This window comes from Serinus canaria, chromosome 25, assembly GCF_022539315.1.
Source record: "Serinus canaria isolate serCan28SL12 chromosome 25, serCan2020, whole genome shotgun sequence".
NCBI classification, from domain to species: domain Eukaryota; kingdom Metazoa; phylum Chordata; class Aves; order Passeriformes; family Fringillidae; genus Serinus; species Serinus canaria.
In genome coordinates, this window is record NC_066338.1 from 15,584,759 (window position 1) to 15,603,042 (window position 18,284).

General features: G+C 53.4%; 3 protein-coding genes across 4 annotated transcripts in view; 1 reads left to right on the forward strand and 2 right to left on the reverse strand.

Moving 5' to 3' along the window:
* Positions 1-212: 212 nt before the first annotated feature.
* Positions 213-6,663, reverse strand: TMPRSS12 (transmembrane serine protease 12). Of its 2 annotated transcripts, XM_030230405.1 has the most exons (5): positions 6,573-6,663; positions 5,389-5,587; positions 2,981-3,252; positions 1,797-1,939; positions 213-570 (listed from the first exon to the last, which is right to left on the reverse strand). In XM_030230405.1, exons 1-5 carry the CDS (start codon positions 6,661-6,663, stop codon positions 325-327), a joined length of 951 nt encoding a protein of 316 aa, XP_030086265.1. In that variant the 3' UTR covers positions 213-324. The 2 variants fall into 2 exon arrangements, 1 of the variants encoding a protein (XP_030086265.1); XR_007779784.1 differs by lacking the exons at positions 213-570; positions 1,797-1,939; positions 5,389-5,587; positions 6,573-6,663 and adding an exon at positions 3,604-3,749 and having other exon boundaries at positions 3,161-3,252.
* Positions 6,664-11,525: 4,862 nt separating this feature from the next.
* SCN8A (sodium voltage-gated channel alpha subunit 8) overlaps positions 11,526-18,284 on the forward strand; it is a 58,033-nt gene continuing 51,274 nt past the window's right edge. Inside the window, exon 1 of the mRNA XM_030231610.2 lies at positions 11,526-11,995. The gene's annotated coding sequence lies outside the window, so the exon portion shown is untranslated. The remainder of the gene's footprint in view (positions 11,996-18,284) is intronic.
* TMT1A (thiol methyltransferase 1A) lies at positions 11,990-14,633 on the reverse strand. The gene is made up of 2 exons (XM_009099015.4): positions 13,171-14,633; positions 11,990-12,627 (listed from the first exon to the last, which is right to left on the reverse strand). Exons 1-2 carry the CDS (start codon positions 13,678-13,680, stop codon positions 12,391-12,393), a joined length of 747 nt encoding a protein of 248 aa, XP_009097263.1. The 5' UTR covers positions 13,681-14,633; the 3' UTR covers positions 11,990-12,390.

Below are 18,284 nucleotides of genomic sequence, written 5' to 3' on the forward strand. Positions count from 1 at the left end.
ATCTGCCCTCCCCAGACCCTAGTGGCGTCACTGAGTGTATTTAACCTTCTGATGGCTGAAAAAGCACAGAAATAGGGTGGGAAGAAAGTGTTTCCAGTCGATAACATTTCTGTCTTATTAGTGCCAAGGCTGTTAACTGTTTCCTCTCCTGTCAGTGTGGATTTCAGAGGCAGGAAACAAAAAATACAATGGCAGACATGACTCCTAAAAAGTAAGTGCACATCCTTTGGCTCTTGGATTTATTGTCAGTCAGGAGGGAGCTGGTTTCTCCAAGCTTTTCCAGGCAGGACAGACCTCCATGAGGACCACACGCTGGATTCCCCTCTACAAAATCCGCATGAGCACTGTGTGTACCAGAGTCAGGAGGATGGTGAATGTGGTGCTCAGGGGGTTCCAAGTCTTGTTAGTCAACAGGAGTTTTGCTTTTATCCATTTTCTGTACTGAGACAGGCGCACGTAGATCCCGGGGTATCTGGGGCGGCCACAGCCCACCCCAAAGCTGGCGATGCCAATGAGGAAGTACTTGTCAGTGTCAGGGTGGTAACACACCAAGGGGCCCCCGCTGTCACCCTACAAATGAACACCACAAAAACCAGTAGCATGTAAGGGATTCCTTCCAGGAAACACTTCAGGCAGTAATCAGTCTATTTTTTAGATTTATTTTGAGCAGTTCAGTTAACTGGACAGTCACAGTGACAGTAACATGTGGGCAGTAGCACATGGACAACTCAAGGTCAATCTGGTGTTGCTGAAAGACAGAATCAGCATCCCTGAGGTTGGAAAGGCCCTCAAGACCATCAAGTCTAAACTGATCCCCATCTTGTCACCAGACCAGAGTGCTGTCACCCACGTTCAGCTGTTCCTTGGACACCACCAGGGACGGGGACTCCACCACCTCCTTTGGCAGTGCCTTCCAATGCCTGACCACCCCTTCCATAGAGAAATTCCTCCTGATTCTGGTCAAGACTGCACTGACCAGAGCCCTAGGCCTGCACTGCTTCTGTTAATTGAGCTAAAAGTAATCTGAGTATCTTTTAACTCAGATTCTGTTGTTTTCTCTCTGCACCTTTTCATGCCTAAACCTAAACCTTCATTCCTCACTTAATTGGGGAATTTGTCCACACAGTGTGGGAGCTCCAAGTGACACAGTAAGGAACACACATCCTGTGGTCTTGGCCGTGTCACCTGCTCAGGGAAAACTGCTGAGAGAAGCAGGAAGTGTATCAGACAAAGCACTTAGGATACATTATGGGGTTTAATTAGTAATGTCTGTGTCCCAGCTGGTGCTGCAGCTTCTGCCAGTGCTCTGGACCTGAGAACTGGCTTTTCCGAGAAAGAGGTGGTGATTGCTCAGAATTTAAATGAAAATCATGCCACATCCCTGAGCCACTTCCTAGAGCCCTATCCTTGAACCACATCCCCGAGCCTTATCTGTGTCCAGTGCATAAGAACAGGTGAGACATACATGTGCTTCACACACACTGCATGGTCCAGTGTCCAATGTTCTGTCTCATATATAATCTACTGACACCTTAGTGGCATAAATATGTTGTGTTCTTTATCCTTCCTCTTTGTTCAAGTATCCCAGTCATCTTTCCAATATCACCAAATTCTTTGTGTATGTTTTTGCTTTGCAATCATTGTCCCAACCCTTTTATGATGCTTCCTTTGCATTTGACATGTTTTCCAGTTAGTATTTCTGCTGTTTTAATTAATCATGCTACAAATCACGATGCTGCCGAGCCTCTGGCTTGGGAGTTCCACTGAGGCAGGTGGGGCACCACCTCCCTTCTCACCTGGCAGGTGTCGGTGCCTCCAGCCCAGACGCCAGCACAGAGTGCTTTGTTGTTCATGAGCCCCGCGTAGCCTTCAGAGCTGTTGCACAGGTTGGGAGGGAGGATTCCCACATGGGCTTCTTTTAGCACAGGTGAGATTTTACCTTGAAAGGAGACAGAATTTAAAGAGGTTAAATATGCTGGGGTGTGTAGCAATTTTACTGTGGGTTTTTTTTTTCATTTTGCCAGCCTAGGTGTGTTCCTGGACATGTTTAGACATGGACGTGACACAGACCCTGCCTGTTGCCAATGGATTGGAATTTGAGTGACTTAAAGGTTTGAAGACTTGAGTTTGATGTAGATTTTGCAATTCTTCCTCAGAAGAAGCATCAATGATAACATACCTGCCTTGTTCAAAATGTCAGAGGTGACTTGTCAAACAGGTTCATACAATCTCAGCTGACCCCAAAACTCCTACACACCAACTGGCATTGAATTTGTGCCCAGTGGGAGTAAAGAGAGAATTGGAGGGGGTGTAGTCATTCATAAATCCCATGGGAGCCCCTCAGTTCACAACATGTGGCATCAGAATTGTTGCTTTTCAATATAATAGCTGTTTCCAGCAGCCCACATTGACCTGCACCATGAATCTGAAATCGGCTGAGTTTATTTTCCTTTTTTTCATGTTATACTTGGAAGGAAGGCTGGGAAATCTATTCCTGTGGTTACAGCTGTGTGGGTCTAACCTGCTTGTGACGGAAAACCCCTGAGAGCAGATCCTCACTGTAGAGTTAAATGTCGTGTGGGGACACCATAACCCGAGCAAATCCAGTTAGAATCACAGAATGTTTTGGGTTGGGAGGAACCTTAAAGATGATCCAGTTCCAACCCCCTGCCATGGGAAGGGACACCTTCCACTATCAGGTTACTCCAAGCACCATCCAGCCTGACCCTGGACACTTACACGGATCCAGGGGCAGCCACAGCTGCACTGGGCAGTCTGTACCAGGGCCTCACCTCCCTCACAGGGAGGAATTTCTTCCCAATATCTAATCTGAACCTGTCCTCTCAGATTGGTGCCATTCCCCCTTGAAAGGTCGGGAAAGGCCTCTAAGATCCAAGTGCAAAGAGAGTTTATAAACCCGGGGAGCTGGAGTGGGTGAGGATGGACACAGGAGGGTTCCAGCAGGGGCAGAGCCCAGTACCCTTCTCGGTGGTGCGTCCCCAGCCGGTGATGTAGCAGTCGGAGCTGTTCTCCAGGGGCTGCACCAGGACAGCTGGGGGCAGGCACACGGGCTGGATGTAGAGGCTGTAGCGCACCGCCGACCTCAGCTCGAACACTGCCACGTCGTTCTCAAAGGTTTCCCTCTTGAACTCCGAGTGCACGATGATCCTCCTGATCCTCCTCCTTGCTGTGTGGCGGCTGTGCTTCTGCAGGTTGTGCACGCCCAGAACGGCTCGCCAGGAACACGGATCCCTGTGGGAGAATTCACATGGGTTTGACATCAGTTTCACCGATTGTTTTCACAGAGCTGTGGAATCCAGGAATGGGTTGGATTGGAGGCACCTTAAAGCTCATCTCATCCCACCCCTGCCATGGCAGGGACATCTTCCACTGTCCCAGGGTGCTCCAAGCCCCATCCAATCTGGCCTTGGACACTTCCAGGGATCCCAGCTTCTCTGGGCAAACTATACCAGGGCCTCCCTCACAGGGAGAAATTTCTTCCATTATCCTCTTTATCCCTGTCTTCTTTTGCTTATGCACCTTTAGGAATATACATTGAAAATTCCAGAGTAAATGTTTCCTAGAACAAATTTTCCTCATTACCATTCTGCCCATGTGAACACTCCCTTTGCCTATTAGTGTTAAGGAAAATTCAGATTAAGGATTTAAGATGACACCCAGATTTTATCTCTCATCCCATCTCAGCAGAGGCCACCAGGAGATAATAGTCTGAAAAAGCTGAAAACATGGTTTTATTTTGGATAAAGGAAGGAGGCTCATCCCCCACAAAGATTCCACTTGTACCTAGACCTGGGAAACACATTAACTAGAAGTAAAAGAATGACTACCAAGTTAATATTAAATTTATAGATAGGGGTAGAGTCATTCAGATCTAATTTCTAGTCGGGTATATTTTAAAAAAACCCTTTATTAAATAAGAAGTTTTGAATTTGGCCTGGGATGAGCTATAAAATTCAAATTAGTCTCCAAAATTAAGGTAAAAATTAAATTGATAATTTAAAGATAAATTATATTGCAAATGTTTGTTAAATGCAAACAAGGAGCTGATGTAACAAAGTCCTGATAAAGGACAAAATCGAAGTTTCACGGATTTCACAGTTCACTTTCCCCCAGGTCATGGCTGAGTCAACAGTTTATGTTGACAGATGCAGATTGTGCAACTGTGGTAAAGGTTGGAAAAGAGATTAGTGCTGGGAGCTGAAATGCTCCAGAGTTGCTATAAGTGCAGTTAAAAATCTGTTCTGAGGAGTTATTGCCACATTGTCAAAAAAAACCTCTTAAGTGCCAAATTGTTTGTTCTGATCAACAAGAAAAAAAAAGAAATTGTGTTAAAACTGGTAAATTGGAGTGTTTGTAACCTAAATATCACAACATTTTGTGGTGAACTTTAGTGGTTAAAACTCCATTAACTAGAAAAATCAGAGCTCTGTGGAACAAAGCAACCCAAACTAGTTTGGGGGAGTGGGCTGGGGAAGGGAGAAGAAAACCTGGCATGGGAGAGGGTCCTCCTGCTCCAGAGCTGGAAAAGCCCAGTCAGGGGTGGGATGAGAAGATCTCATCCAGTGTCTCATTCTGCGATTCTATTAATCAAAACCAAACAGCCCTTAATTGGAAGCAACACAGGTAATTCTGGCCCAGGCCAGAAGGGCACAGCCAAGATTTCTTGATGCTGACTTATGATTCCTGACTGACTATTCCTGATGTTGGCTGCCCAGCGAGTTGGTGGAGTCCTCATCCCTGGAAGTGTCCAAGGAATGACTGGAGGTGGCTCTCAGTGCTCTGGCCTGGTGACAAGGTGGGGATCAGGCAGAGGTTGGACTTGATGATCTTGGAGATCTTTACAGTCAGTGCTGCAGCCCCTTCCCCAGCTCTGTTCCTAGCTCTGGATATGCTCCATCCCCTCAATGCCTTCCTTGCTGTGAGGGGAGAACTGGACACAGCACTGGAGGGGCCTCTCAGTGCCCAGGGGGACAATCTGTGCTCTGCCCCTTTGGCCACCCTGTGACACAACTCAGGTGCCCTCAGCCTCCTCCCTGAGCCCAGGGAGCTCAGCTGTGGTGCCCAGGGGGCTCAGCCATGGTGCCCAGGGAGCTCAGCCATGGTGCCCAGGGAGCTCAGCCATGGTGCCCAGGGGGCTCAGCCATGGTGCCCAGGGAGCTCAGCCATGGTGCCCAGGGGGCTCAGCTGTGGTGCCCAGGGAGCTCAGCCATGGTGCCCAGGGGGCTCAGCTGTGGTGCCCAGGGAGCTCAGCCGTGGTGCCCAGGGAGCTCAGCCATGGTGCCCAGGGTTCAGCCATGGTGCCCAGGGAGCTCAGCTGTGGTGCCCAGGGGGCTCGGCTGTGGTGCCAGGGGTCACGCCAGTACGTACGTCCTGCCATCCACGCAGTGGCCGGCGGTCAGCACGGCTCTCCGGCTCAGCAGGACGCCGCCGCACAGGTGCACGAAGCGGACGCCGCCGCGCAGCACCTGCAGGCTCACTACCCACGGCCACGCGCCCTCCGGGGCCTCATGGCCCCCCACGATCCAGGACGCCACGCTCCGGGCCACCGCCAGCTGCTGCTGACACTCTGCAAAATACAATGGGCTCCTTAGAGAGCCTGAGGGCAAAGCTCAGCTTTTGGGGCAGCGTTTGTGGATGCTGTGGGTTTACGGGTTGGTCTTCTTTTTCTGTTTTTGCTTGCTTTTTTTGTTTTTGTGGGTGTTTTGGGGTTTTGGTGGGTCTTTTCTGTTGCTGCTGGTGGTGGCTTTTTTGGTTCTTTTAAATTTGTTTTGGGTTTGGATTTTTATAACTCCAGCATCACCACAGCACAGGAAGGACATAGACCTGTTGGAGACAAGGCCACCAAGTTGTTTAGAGGGATGGAGCAGATCTGTGAGGAAAGGTTGGGAGAATTGGGATTGTTCAGCCTGGAGGAAAAAGCTTCGGGCTAACTTAACTGTGGCCTTCCAGTGCCTGAAGGAGCTGCAGGAGAGATGGAGAGAGACCGCATAAATGGGCCTGGAGTGCCAGGACAAGGGACAACTGCCAGAGGGAAGGTTAGAGGGATATTGGGAAGAAATTCCTCCCTGCCAGGGTGGTGAGGCCTTGGCACAGGGTGCCCAGAGAAGCTGTGGGTGCCCCTGGATCCCTGACAGTGTCTGAGGCCAGGCTGGACAGGGCTGGGAGCAGCCTGGGCTGGTGGACGATGACCTTACCATAGCAGGGATGGCACTGGGCGGCTGTAAGGTCTCCCCCTTCCAGCCAAAACCATTCCAGGGCTCTCTGTTCTGCAGGACTCACTCCCTCACAGATCCCAGTGTCTGGGGATCCCAGGACTTTCTCAGCCCATGTAAATACGGCGTATTTAGCTAACTAAGGTGTATTTCTGGTGTATAGATTTGAGGTAAAGTGCGCTCAGTCGCCGCTGCTTTACGGAATTCACCAGATTTCTGTATAAACGATAGACTTTTCCGCCGCCCCTCGCCCCGCTCCGGCTCTTCCCTGTTCGCTGCCCCCTTCCCCGACCCCTCTGCCCCGGCCCGGCCCCGCTGGGCCCCGTTGGGTCTCGGTACCGTCCGCAGGGTCGGTGGGGGCCGCCCCCGCGGGCAGGGGCCCCGCGAGCAGCAGCAGCAGCAGCGGCAGCGCGGGCCGCGCCCGCCGCATCGCCGGCGAGGGCCGAAGATGGCTGCAGGCCTGAGGGGAGCCCCGCGGGGAGCCCCGCGGGGAACGGCCGGCCTCGGCACCGGCACCGGCACCGGGCCGTTGGGGCGGCGGGGACGGCGCGGGAGCGAGGACCGAGGAGCCGGTGAGGGGCGGGAGGGGCCCGCCTGCCCTCAGCCATCGCTGTCAGGGAGCCCTCAGCCGGGCACAGGGTCAGGGGGCTCAGCTTCACCTGGGCACAGGGTCAGAGGGATAAACCACCTGGGCACAGGGTCAAGGGGCTAAATTTCACCTAGGCACAGGGTCAGGGGGCTCAGCTTCACCTGGGCAAAGGGTCAGGAGGCTCACCCTCACTTCTGCAGAGTCAAGGTTGTCAGCCCTGAGCCAAGGGTCAAGGGTCTCATCCTCATGTGGGCAAAGGTTCAGGGGTTCCACCCTCACCTGGGCCAGGGGTCAGGTTTGGGGGTTCAGGTTCCATCAGGTGGAGCAGCCATGGGGGAGCAGGGGGAGGGGGCAGCAGGTGGGATGGAGCCCCAGTGACATGCCAGCTGGAGAGCACCTGAAGGATGCCAGTTCCAGAGTCAACCAGGCACACACAGCAGTCCCCTTCCATTAATACATTTATTTTCTGCTTCCCGGGCTGGTTTCTGTTGTCCTGGGATCCTCCCTGGCTGCCCTGGACTCTAGCAAGGCAGGATCAGCAGTGTCAGGGCTTCAGGAAGTGTTGTGGTGTGTGTTCAGTTCCCAATTGAGTTATCTTCCCTGTTTTGTATTGTTTTGTGATGCTTCCCCCTATTTCAACCCTATACCCAGTTCGATGGTTCAGTCCTGGTTCCCCCTTTCCCTCAAATGGTATCCTCCCTGTCTGGGCTCGCTGCCAAGCCCTTGTCTCCACCCCCGTTCCCCTGGCAACTGCCCCTTTCCCCTCCTCCAGAGCCCCGTTCATCTCCGAAACCCCCCCATCCTTCCAGAAACTTCTCCCTTCCACAGGGGGTGATTGGGCAGGTGCCCCGAGCCCTTCCTTTGTTCGTGTATCACTTGTTGCCACCGGTGTCAGTCATGTTGAATTCCCCTCCTCAGTTTCCCCCGATTGGTTCTTGTACACCCCTTTATATACTGCTTCTCCCCCTTTTGTCCCGTCTTTTCCCGCCTGGACACGGTGGGGAATACATTAAAACCACTGGGCTACACCGGGCGTGTTAAGACCCTCTTTTCTCTCCGGCTTCTCTGCCTTGCCGCTCCTCTCCATACTGTTGCTTTCTGCCGAAGGCGCAGCCCGGACGTCCCTGACGGCTCCGGGTAGTGCCCCTAGCTGCTAGCTGTTGCTGTGCTCCGACCTAGCCCCGGCCGCCTTCCCCCCGGCTCGGACGGGAGGAAAGTGCTTTCAACGCAGCAGCGTGGCAGTTTGGCGCCCACCGTTCGGCGAGAGAAGACCCCCTCGCCCCGCGGCAGGAGTCAGCAGCCTCGAGAGGAGTTTCGCCTCCTCTTCATCGTCTGCCGCTTGCTCCGTGGTCGTTAAACTACCCTGCCTCGGGAGCAGACCCCATTTTAGGGGTACGGCTCCGGACAGGGATCGGATCGACACCTCCCCGCACCCAGGAGCCGATCCGGGATCGAAGCCGCGGACTTCGGATTTTTTTTTTTCCCTGCTTTCCCGCTAGTAAGGGGTGAGTAACTCCAGCTTCCCAACTTCGAGAGTTGCCCCCTGCCTTATCTCCCGGTTTCATCCGGTCGAGTCGAGGTTTCGCCCTGGGCTCGGTGAGGTTGGGGCTAGCCGTTGGGGTTTTTTGTTAGCGTTTTTTTTCGTTTCACTCCGAAAGTTCGTTTTTGCAGGGCAGAGATGGGTTGCAAACTCTCTGTCCCCCAGAAAAGAGTTTATTACCAAGTTGTGGGTACCCTTGAAAGTAGAAATGTTAAAATTGTTAAGCGGGAGTTAAAAGATTTAATCATATGGTTGTTCATTCAATTTCCAGAGATCTCCCGGATTTAGTTAATGAAATAAAATTCTGGAATTCAGTTGGAGACAAATTAGCACAATTCGAATCTAAAGGGAGATCAAAAAACAAAAAATTAATTTATTGGACCTTCCAAATCATTACAGCTCTTAGCGAAAAACAGAAATTGAAGGAACAACCACCCCCCCATTCGTGTTCTCCCTACCCCCGTGTTCCAGACCCTTGTCCCACCCCTTCTCTCCCTGAGAATAGCAGAACCCTTAGGAGAGCAGCCCGTGAGAGCACCGCGCCGGCTTCCTACCACCCGCCGGGCTCTCCTCAGGGTTCCCTGACCCCCCGCCTCCAAAGTCCTGGCCAGACTTCGGAGAGCTCTCTCCAATCCCCCGATTCCTTTTCCCCCGAGTCCCCAGTTGTACATCCCAAAGTTAGATTTGCAGTTTCAGAGGGCAGCAGCCCCCAGACCTCTTCACAAAATGGCTCCCATGGAGCCCAAAATGGCGGTGACCGCATGGCTTTTCCTGCCATCAGTTTTTCTTCTCCCCATAATCCTTTCCTTTCTCCCGCCAACCCTTTCTCCTCCCCTTCCCATTCCTATAACCCCGCCCCTAATTATGTTAATTCTTCTCCCATTCCCCCGCCTTCCTACACGCCCCTTTCCCCTCCTCCTTCCCAAGCCCCGCCTTTTGAACACGCCCCTCAGGCGGAGCCAACTCCATCAACTCCACCTCCTAGCTCCGCCCTGGTTCCCACACCTGACCCCTCCCCTTGGCTTTCGGGTTCCCACGCCCCGCCTCCCAGTTCCCACGCCCTGACTTCTGGGAGTGGAGATCAAGACCACTCAGATTTTACTGTGCCATCTTTAATAACTGCCGCTCCTGTTTCTTACCACCAAGAAAGCGTAGGGCCCTCCCGAGCGCAATGGACCCCATTCCCCCATTCCACCATTAGGGAGTTGTGCAAGGCCCAAAGAGAGTTTTCCCGGGAGAGTGAATACTTCCGGGGACTCCTTCGGGCCTCTTTATTAGAATTTGATGTTGTACCCGCCGACTTGCGGACGCTTTTTTCATGCCTCCTCAACCCCACTGAATTCTTAGTGTGGGAGGAGGCATGGAAAAAGGGAATCAGGGACATTCTTCCACAATTGTGGGAGAATCCCCAAACTGCCACAACCCTCGGTGGTGAAACGGTTTACACCGACCTATTGGTCAGTCTTGGGAATTGGGCCGACGGAGCTTTTCAAGCTAGAGATATCCCCCGTCAAGCGCTTCGGGAGAGTGCAAGGATGGCTGAACGGGCATTCTTAGCGCTCCGCCCTACTGCCCAGGAGCCCACTTTCACCAAAATTCATCAGGGGCCAGGGGAACCTTTCATGGTTTTTGTCGAGCGTCTCCGCAGGGCAATCGACCATCAAGTCCAAGCGAAGAGCGCTCAACTCGAGATCCTAACAGAATTGGCTAATGCCAATGCTAACGCTGTCTGCAAAGCAGTCATCCTCAGCCTTCCCGTCCATCCTCCTCCAACCATCCAATCAATGATCGAAGCTTGCCAGAAAAAGGCACCATCCCTCGCCAAGGAGGATCCAAAAACTCCACCTCCAAGCCGTCGCGTGTCATTCGCAGAAACAACAAATTTCAACAGCGATGTGATGGCCGCCCAGCAGCAGCCGACGTCACCCAAAAGCAAGAGGCCCAGCCAAGGACACTGCCACCTGTGTGGCAACCCAGAACACTGGATGCCTGACTGCCCCTTGCGGAAACAGTTTTTCCAGTTCCGCAAGGAGCAGGCAGCATCCAAAGACAACCAACAAAAAAACTGAATTCCGAGCGCAGTTCCCCCCTGCGCAAGGATAAAAATGAAGTGGGAAGTTTTAACATCAGCCCCAAAAATCCAGGGAGGGGACCCCATTCCCACACCCTTGCCCATTCCAACCCACCCAATAAGTTATCATCACCGGACACGACAACTTCACCAAATGAGACTTTGCCAATGATAACATCTGCTTTGTGTGCCTCCCCTTTCAAGTTGCACCTCACAGACACCCTCACCATCTCCGACCCTGAAACCTGGAAGGTTGAGGGGCCATTTAACCTGGTAACATGGGGTCGTGGATACGCACGCGTGTCCACCCCCGCCGGGCTCAAATGGGTCCCCTCAAAGTGGGTAAAACCCTTCCTCCCAGGGAAGGCACACAAACCAAGGGTCACCCCTCAGGTGACCCAGTCCGCCCTGAGGAGAAAACGCAAAGTCCATGTCGTGTCCTGTGTCCCCCAGGCTGAACCATCCACCCCAGAGCCCTCGGTTTTAACTTATTTTCTTCGTTTGTTTCAGTTAGAACCCGATTCGCCAGTTTAAGTTTGTTGCTCCATTATTCTTATCATTTTTAACCTTTTGTGTGTCATCTTGTGTTTCTCAATGATTTATGAACTGCTCCTCTGTCTTCTGTCCACCGCCGCACCACAAGTGAACCACGTCTCCCTCCCTCCAGCTACAAGCTCTAACCAAGAGACTTTCTATTATGAGGAGATGCAACCTCTTTCAATCTCACCCATTCCTCAATGGTTTGCAGTCTCCAGACCCACCGACGATGCCCGCGACCAAGCATCGACGAGCTCCGAAATCAGCTTTTAAAGACTCAATTTTAATTTTGTTTTTTCTAAAACAAAAAGAGTGAGATGTTGTGGTGTGTGTTCAGTTCCCAATTGAGTTATCTTCCCTGTTTTGTATTGTTTTGTGATGCTTCTCCCTATTTCAACCCTATACCCAGTTCGATGGTTCAGTCCTGGTTCCCCCTTTCCCTCAAATGGTGTCCTCCCTGTCTGGGCTCGCTGCCAAGCCCTTGTCTCCACCCCCGTTCCCCTGGCAACTGCCCCTTTCCCCTCCTCCAGAGCCCCGTTCATCTCCGAAACCCCCCCATCCTTCCAGAAACTTCTCCCTTCCACAGGGGGTGATTGGGCAGGTGCCCCGAGCCCTTCCTTTGTTCGTGTATCACTTGTTGCCACCGGTGTCAGTCATGTTGAATTCCCCTCCTCAGTTTCCCCCGATTGGTTCTTGTACACCCCTTTATATACTGCTTCTCCCCCTTTTGTCCCGTCTTTTCCCGCCTGGACGCGGTGGGGAATACATTAAAACCACTGGGCTACACCGGGCGTGTTAAGACCCTCTTTTCTCTCCGGCTTCTCTGCCTTGCCGCTCCTCTCCATACTGTTGCTTTCTGCCGAAGGCGCAGCCCGGACGTCCCTGACGGCTCCGGGTAGTGCCCCTAGCTGCTAGCTGTTGCTGTGCTCCGCGCTAGCCCCGGCCGCCTTCCCCCCACCCCCCGCTCGGACGGGAGGAAAGTGCTTTCGACGCAGCAGCGCGGCAAGGAAGGAAACAACTTCAAGGTATACCAGGGGAGGTTTAATTAGATAAGAGGAAAGGTTTCTTCACAGAAAGGGCTGCCCTGGCACAGGTTGCCGAGGGCAGTGGTGAAGTCACCATCCCTGGAAGTGTTCAAAAACCGTGTGGATATGGCACTTGGGGAAAGGGTTTAGTGGTGAACACGGTGCTGGTGCTGAGTTACCCTTGGACTGTGATCCAAAAGGGCTTTTCTAGCTTTGTTGATTGTGTGATTCAGAGACATTCAGGAAATTGACCCTCTCTTCTCACCTGACAGTTTGGTTTCTGATTCAAGTCCTTCGCTGTGTTATGGATATGGGCACATGTGGAGGAGCCTGTGCTGTCCAGGGTTGTGTGGGTCACGATGAGGAATTTTGGGGGACGGGGGGCAGGACAGGGGTTACTTCACCCCATACCCCACAATGTGCGGCTCGATGGGCATCCAGGGTATCGCCACGCTGATGTGTTGTATCTTCAGCTCAGAGAACTTTGCCTCTTCCAGATTCTTCCACAGCTCTCTCGTGAGGCAGCATCCAGCAAAGACGAGTTTCCAAGTCGGGTAACAGACTTGCTGCCAAAAATACGTCCAGCTGGAATGCTCAGCGGCCACGTGCTCCAAGAAATAGAAGGCTCCTCCCTGGGAACACAGAGTCTTCTTACAGCGGGTGTGGGGGTCACACCAAGTGGCTCCCACTTTCCCTCCCTTCTCTTTTCCCTTTCCTTTTTCCTTTCCCTCTGTTAGCTGGAATTAATGAAAGAAGGAAATGTCCAGAGATTCAAAATGCCCATTCAAAAAGCACAAAGGACTACTTATTTGATCCCTCTTTTATTCCAGCAATAGTTTGTTGGGGTTTGGTTTCAATTAGTTGCTAACATGACTGGTTTTTTGGAATTAAATGATCTTTAAGGTCCCTCTCAACCCAAACCATTCCACAGTTCTATGAAAATGCTACTTTAAAGGCTGAAAGTCTGTTTTAAGCTCAAACCAACTGTTTTTCACTTGTTTTTTTTAAATTTTTGGTCTGAGTTCTAAGCTCAAACCAACTCTTTTTCACTTGTTTATTGTTTGTCTGTTTTAAGGTTTTTTTAATGGTTATTTGGTTTTTTTTTGGTTTTCTTTTTGTTTTTTTTCCCTTTTCCTTGGTCATGGTACCTCTAGAGCAGACATTAAGGTACTCACCGGCCGGAGCACCCGGAGCACTTCCCTCAGGGTGCTGCTGACGCTGTGCACGGAGCACAGCACCAGGGTGCAAACCACAGCGTCCACCGAGCCGCTGGGCACCTGCCGCAGGTCCTCTCCCGCGGCCACCAGGAACTGCTCGTAGTGGAGGTGCTGGTGCTTCTTCATGTTTCTGGAGAGGCCCTCCTGGAAGTTGGGGTTGATGTCGGTGCAAGTGACTCTGCAGCCCGGTGGGTAGAACTGGAAGTTGGAGCCGCTGCCGGTGCCAATCTCCAGCAGCCGCAGCTGCCCGGAGGGACCCCTGAAGTCAGGCAGATTGCGGAATAGCTCCTGCTTGTGCTTCTTTGATTTCTTTTCGTGAACCCCAGAAATCTTTTCTAAGAAGAATGGAAAAAAGACCTTCCTGCAGAAAGGTTCCCAGATGCCTAGGAAGGACAGCAGGTAGACAGGCCAAGCTAGCAGTGCCAGGCCAGCACGGAGCAGGAGGACACTAGCAGCGGCCTCTGGCATTTTCAGCGCGGGCAGAGGATCTGTGCAGAGCAGAACTGCTTCTCCTGTGTGGCAGAGCTTGGGGAGCCCAGTCAGAGCTGCATTTGTGTCCTCTCAAGTACATTCAGCTGCTTGGGTTGCTCTGGTGGATGCTTTTCTCCAGCTGATTTCTCAGTCCGGTCACAAGCGAGGACTGAACAGTGCAGGTGCAGCCAAGCAGTGACCAGAGTCCAGGGGAGGAGCTGCCAGCTTGTTCCGAAGCTGGGACAAGCTGGGCAGCACAACTTGGTGTGTAACCGCAGGCAAAGTTCAGCAAGTGCCCTCCCTCAGTTCCGGGTACAGTCGGGTACAGTCACGTCTCTTAAAGCAGCCTGCACTGCACTTGGAAGCTCATCTGAGCTCTGGATCTCTGCAGGAATTTTGTCAGGGGTTTGATTAATGTTTCAGTTCAGAGTTGTTAGGGAGTTGATTTTCCAGCTGCTGGGAGCTTCTGGGTTTGCTTAGCAGCTCTGTGCTCTCTCTGAACAGCAGTTTTAAGTCTTTGCAGTTCAAGGACACCTTAAATCTTTTGGTGGGTGAGAACAAGCTCTCAGTGATCTTCCAGACTGATGGGAATCATGGACAGAGATAAAACAATTTATTAATTAGTTCTGCATTCAGCATGTAGAGTTTGGGTTTTTATTTGGGTCAAATCAACATTGACCACTCCACGAGCACATTCTGGAAGACTTTGTCAGCTTTGCAATTGGCAGTTTTCCAAAGGATTTGGTGGCAGCGTGGATCGGCTATTAACAGGTGACAGCTCTGCTCCCCGTGGCAGGAGGATCCAAGGTCCCTAATAACCTTGGGATGAGTGGTCCCTAATAACCTTGGAACAGTTCTGCTGGGGGTGCGCTGGAGTTTTGCTTCCCTGGGAAAGCCACCAGTGTGTCTCCACTTCCCTCTGGTGGCAATAAAGCAAATTAAAGCCAGGAGTAATTAGGTGCTTCGTTAATGATCTCTGTTGTATTTTCATGCCTCCACCTTGTAGCAGCTACAAACAAATTGAACAGTGGGAATCACAGAATCGCTTATGGAAAAGACCTCCAAGGTGGAGTCCAACCTTTAATTACTCTGTGTTGCACCAAATACAGGCAGTAGTGGACACGGGGATAATGATAATGATGATGATGGTGATGGACACAGGATGAACTTGGTGGACACAGGGATGATGATGACGATGATGGACACAGGAATGACGATGGACTCAGGGATGGTGATGATGATGATAGTGATGGACACAGGGATGATGATGATGGTGATGATGGTGATGATGATGATGGACACGGGGATGCTGGTGAAGGGCACAGGGATGCTGATGATGGACACAGGGGTGATGGTGATGGGCATGGGGATGCTGATGATGACGATGGACACACGGATACCGGTGATGCTGACGGCGGGCCAGGCCCGGGGGTTCCCCGCTCCCCCCGCGCCGCTCTCAGTGCCTCAGGAGCGCCCCCCTGCGGCGCGCGCGGGGCGGGCGGGGGCCGGGCCGGCCGGGCGGGGGGAGCGCCGGGAGCGCACCAAGATGGCGACACCCGCAGTCCCTCCCGCAGCTCCCCCCGCGCCGCAGTCCGGCAGCGCCGCGCCGGGGCCGCGCTGAGCCCGCCCGACACGGTGAGTCGCAGCCCCCGAGACCCCCGCGGGCTCCAGCCGCAGCTCCCCTCTCTTGCTGCCCTGCTAGCTCCATCCCGCCCGTAGCCCTTGGCAGAGCTCCCCCGGGGGCTCTGCCGCAGAGCGCGGCCCGTAGAGCCCCGGGGACACCGGAGGCGGGTTGTGGGGCGGCCTAGGGGGAAGGGCCTGGGGAGCCCCCAGCCCCAAATTCCGCCACGTGAGGAGGGTCCCGGAGCCTTGCGCCTTCTCAGCCATCCCCTCGGTGGATGCCCGGGCACCCCGCACCCAGGGAAGGGGGTCGGGGGGTCGGTTCTGTGCCCACTCAGCGCTGCCCGCGGGGCTCCGGCAGCCGCTTCCCCGGCCGGGGAGGGTCCGTCCGCTGCAGCCCGAGGCCCCCGGCCCTGCGGGGAGTGGGGGGGACGGTGCCGGGCCCGGGATCAGCGTCCCTCGGCCGGCGGGCTGGCTCTGGGAAGGGGCAACCGCCCCCTGTCCCCACCCTGGACGTGGAGCCCCGTCTGCGCCCCGTCCTTCCATCCTTCCATCTGTTCCTGCATCCGTCCCTACATCCGTGCCTCCATCCCTCCTCCACCTGTCCTCCACCGCACAGTCTGGGGGGCCCACGGGACCCTCCTCCCACGCCCCAAATTCGGGGCCATGCTCTTTGCATTGTAGGAGGGGAGAGCCCGAGTTCTCCTCGATGTCCCTTCCCCCTCGGCCCTCGCTGCAGCGTTGCTCTTGTCCCTCCACCAACCCCTGCTCCCACCGCTCGGCATGCAGAGCCTCCCCTGCCCTGGGAGGGGTGATTTTGGAGGACAGGAGGAGGTTTTCTTTGCGGGGGTAGGAGGGTAGGGGGATGCTTGGGACAGTCTTGGTGTTCCAGGTGACCCAGATGTTGGGTCAGCATCGTGGTTGTGCCTCTTCCTTCCGTCTTTCCTTCCGCCACAGATTTTGGGGGGGATGGTGAGGGCAGATTTGGTTTATATTATTTTTTTTTCCTTCCTGCTGGGAGGGAATTGCACATTCACGAGGTTTTTCTATTAAAAAATCTGGGTGTCTTCCTCCCCTCCCCCTGCGTTCTGGTGCAAACTGATGCCCAGCTGATGTGGGGGTGGGGACACCGGGAGCTGCTCCACGGCAGCGGCTGCGGATGATCCGGGGTGAAGTCGGAAAGTCTGGCAAGGGGAGTGTGTGCAAGGGGCAGCAGCTGGATCCGGACCCTCGGGCCCTGAGCTGAATTTTGGAGGGTGATCTCGGGTGTGGGAGGATCATCCTTGTCCTCTCCGGGCCGTGTCGCAGCAGTCGGCGGGAGCCCCCCGAGGGGCCGCGCAGGTGGGGCGGGTTCCGCGGCTCCGGTTGTGATTGTGCCATGTGTGGCCGGGTAACCCGGCCCTGGCACACTGCAGCATTCCACCCTCACCGGTAGCCGTGACCGGGACGTCCTCTTTTCACACTGGGAAGCTTTAATTTTGAGGAACGGGGTGGGGCGCGTGGTCCCTGTCCCCCTGCTGCCGCTGCCTTTAGAGTCGGAAAGGGAGGAAAGCGTGACCGTGGTGGTTTTCCAGGGCAGTCCTGCCTTGGAAAGATGGGGCCTGGAGATGGCCATGCTCTCCTGTGTCGGTGATGGAGGTTCTGGGAAGCTCTGGGGTGGGTTGCTGGAGGGGTGCCCGGGGGCAGAAGGTGTGTGTGAGGCTGGAGGGGCCCATGGGACACTTTCTGTGCCCATTACTGTCCCCTGGGCCTGTCACTGCCCTCCCGATCTCTTCAGGGGCAGCCACATAAAGTTGGTGAAGCTGTTTAGGATATCTGCATAGCCCTGAGCTTTGGGAGTTGGTGCCTTTTGAGTAACAAGCCCCTGCACTCTGTTAGGACCGTCCCTGCTGGGTCTGTCCTAAGGCATCACGGAGCGCTGGTGCTGGGGTTTTCCGCCCTTTGTGTGTTTAGAAAGTCCCTGTTCTTCACTTTGGTGTTTTATATAAAACTAACAACGTGACCAAAGGTTTCTTTGATTGTTTTAATGTGTTTGGGAGCTTCTGCAGTGTTGTTCACTCAGGGTGAAGGGCCTGGAGCCATCATAGATAATTTAATCAGTTATATAAGCTTGTATGTATGGCTTAGATGTAGATCATGGTATAGATACTGTACTGCTCAGTTGAACAATTATAATCCTGTGGCTGTTTGGTGGGAGGAGGTTTCTAATAGGCAGGAGGGTGAGCGATCACGTGCCTCAGGAAATGGAGCATGGCTGTGCCTTCATTCTGTTAAATAAAGCAGAAACAAAGTCAGCATTGGATGGAAATGAAGTAGCTTCAGACCATAAATCACTGTATCATCTTCCTCCTGTTTGGTGCTCTGTCTGTGCTTGGTCATGGGGCTGCCTGAGTGTGTTTTTCATGAAAATGACCTGGTCTGGGTTTCCATCTCCATGGAGAGTTGCTGTTTTTCAATGGCTGAGTGGTGGCCCTGAGGCTGTGTGGCCCCATGGGCTCCTGCTGTCACGTGGTGGCCCTTCAGCATTGATCGCCTTCCCCAAGCTGCTGCAACTCCATTGACATCGACAGATACACTGGATCAATAATTTATTGTTGAGTTCAGAGCAATGGGCTGAGTTAGAGCAGGAGCAGTGAAACAACAAAACGAGCTGGGAACAAGCACAGGGGGAGTAATTTCAAGAACCACAGAGAGGAAGGGTGTGTGATGGCTCGTGTTGGTGATGGTGGGGTGGAGAGCTGGTCCTTGTGGGATGTTGGCTGGAATCTGGTGGGGTTCAGGAATGCTTGGACTGCCCCTCTTGTGCCTCATTATCCTATTTCTGTGCAGAGACCTCCCTGACATGAGCTCAGGTTCCAGCCTGGCTTTTAACACTTCACATGTTCTTCTGGCTTAGGCAAAACTCTCCTTTTCAGGAGGGGTTTGTTCACAGAAGGGGTGTCAGGCATTGGAAGGGGATGTCCAGGGATTGTTGGAGTCTC

Excerpts from the sequence above, each read along its gene's own strand:
- TMT1A (XM_009099015.4), bottom strand. The coding sequence starts at position 13,680 with ATGCCAGAGGCCGCTGCTAGTGTCCTCCTGCTCCGTGCTGGCCTGGCA. Across the intron at positions 12,628-13,170 it reads TGCTCCGGGTGCTCCGGCCG|GGAGGAGCCTTCTATTTCTT; the intron begins GTGAGTACCTTA and ends CTGTGTTCCCAG.
- TMPRSS12 (XM_030230405.1), bottom strand. The coding sequence starts at position 6,663 with ATGCGGCGGGCGCGGCCCGCGCTGCCGCTGCTGCTGCTGCTGCTCGCG. Across the intron at positions 1,940-2,980 it reads GGGACGCACCACCGAGAAGG|GTAAAATCTCACCTGTGCTA; the intron begins GTACTGGGCTCT and ends TCTCCTTTCAAG. Across the intron at positions 571-1,796 it reads GAGGCACCGACACCTGCCAG|GGTGACAGCGGGGGCCCCTT; the intron begins GTGAGAAGGGAG and ends GTTCATTTGTAG.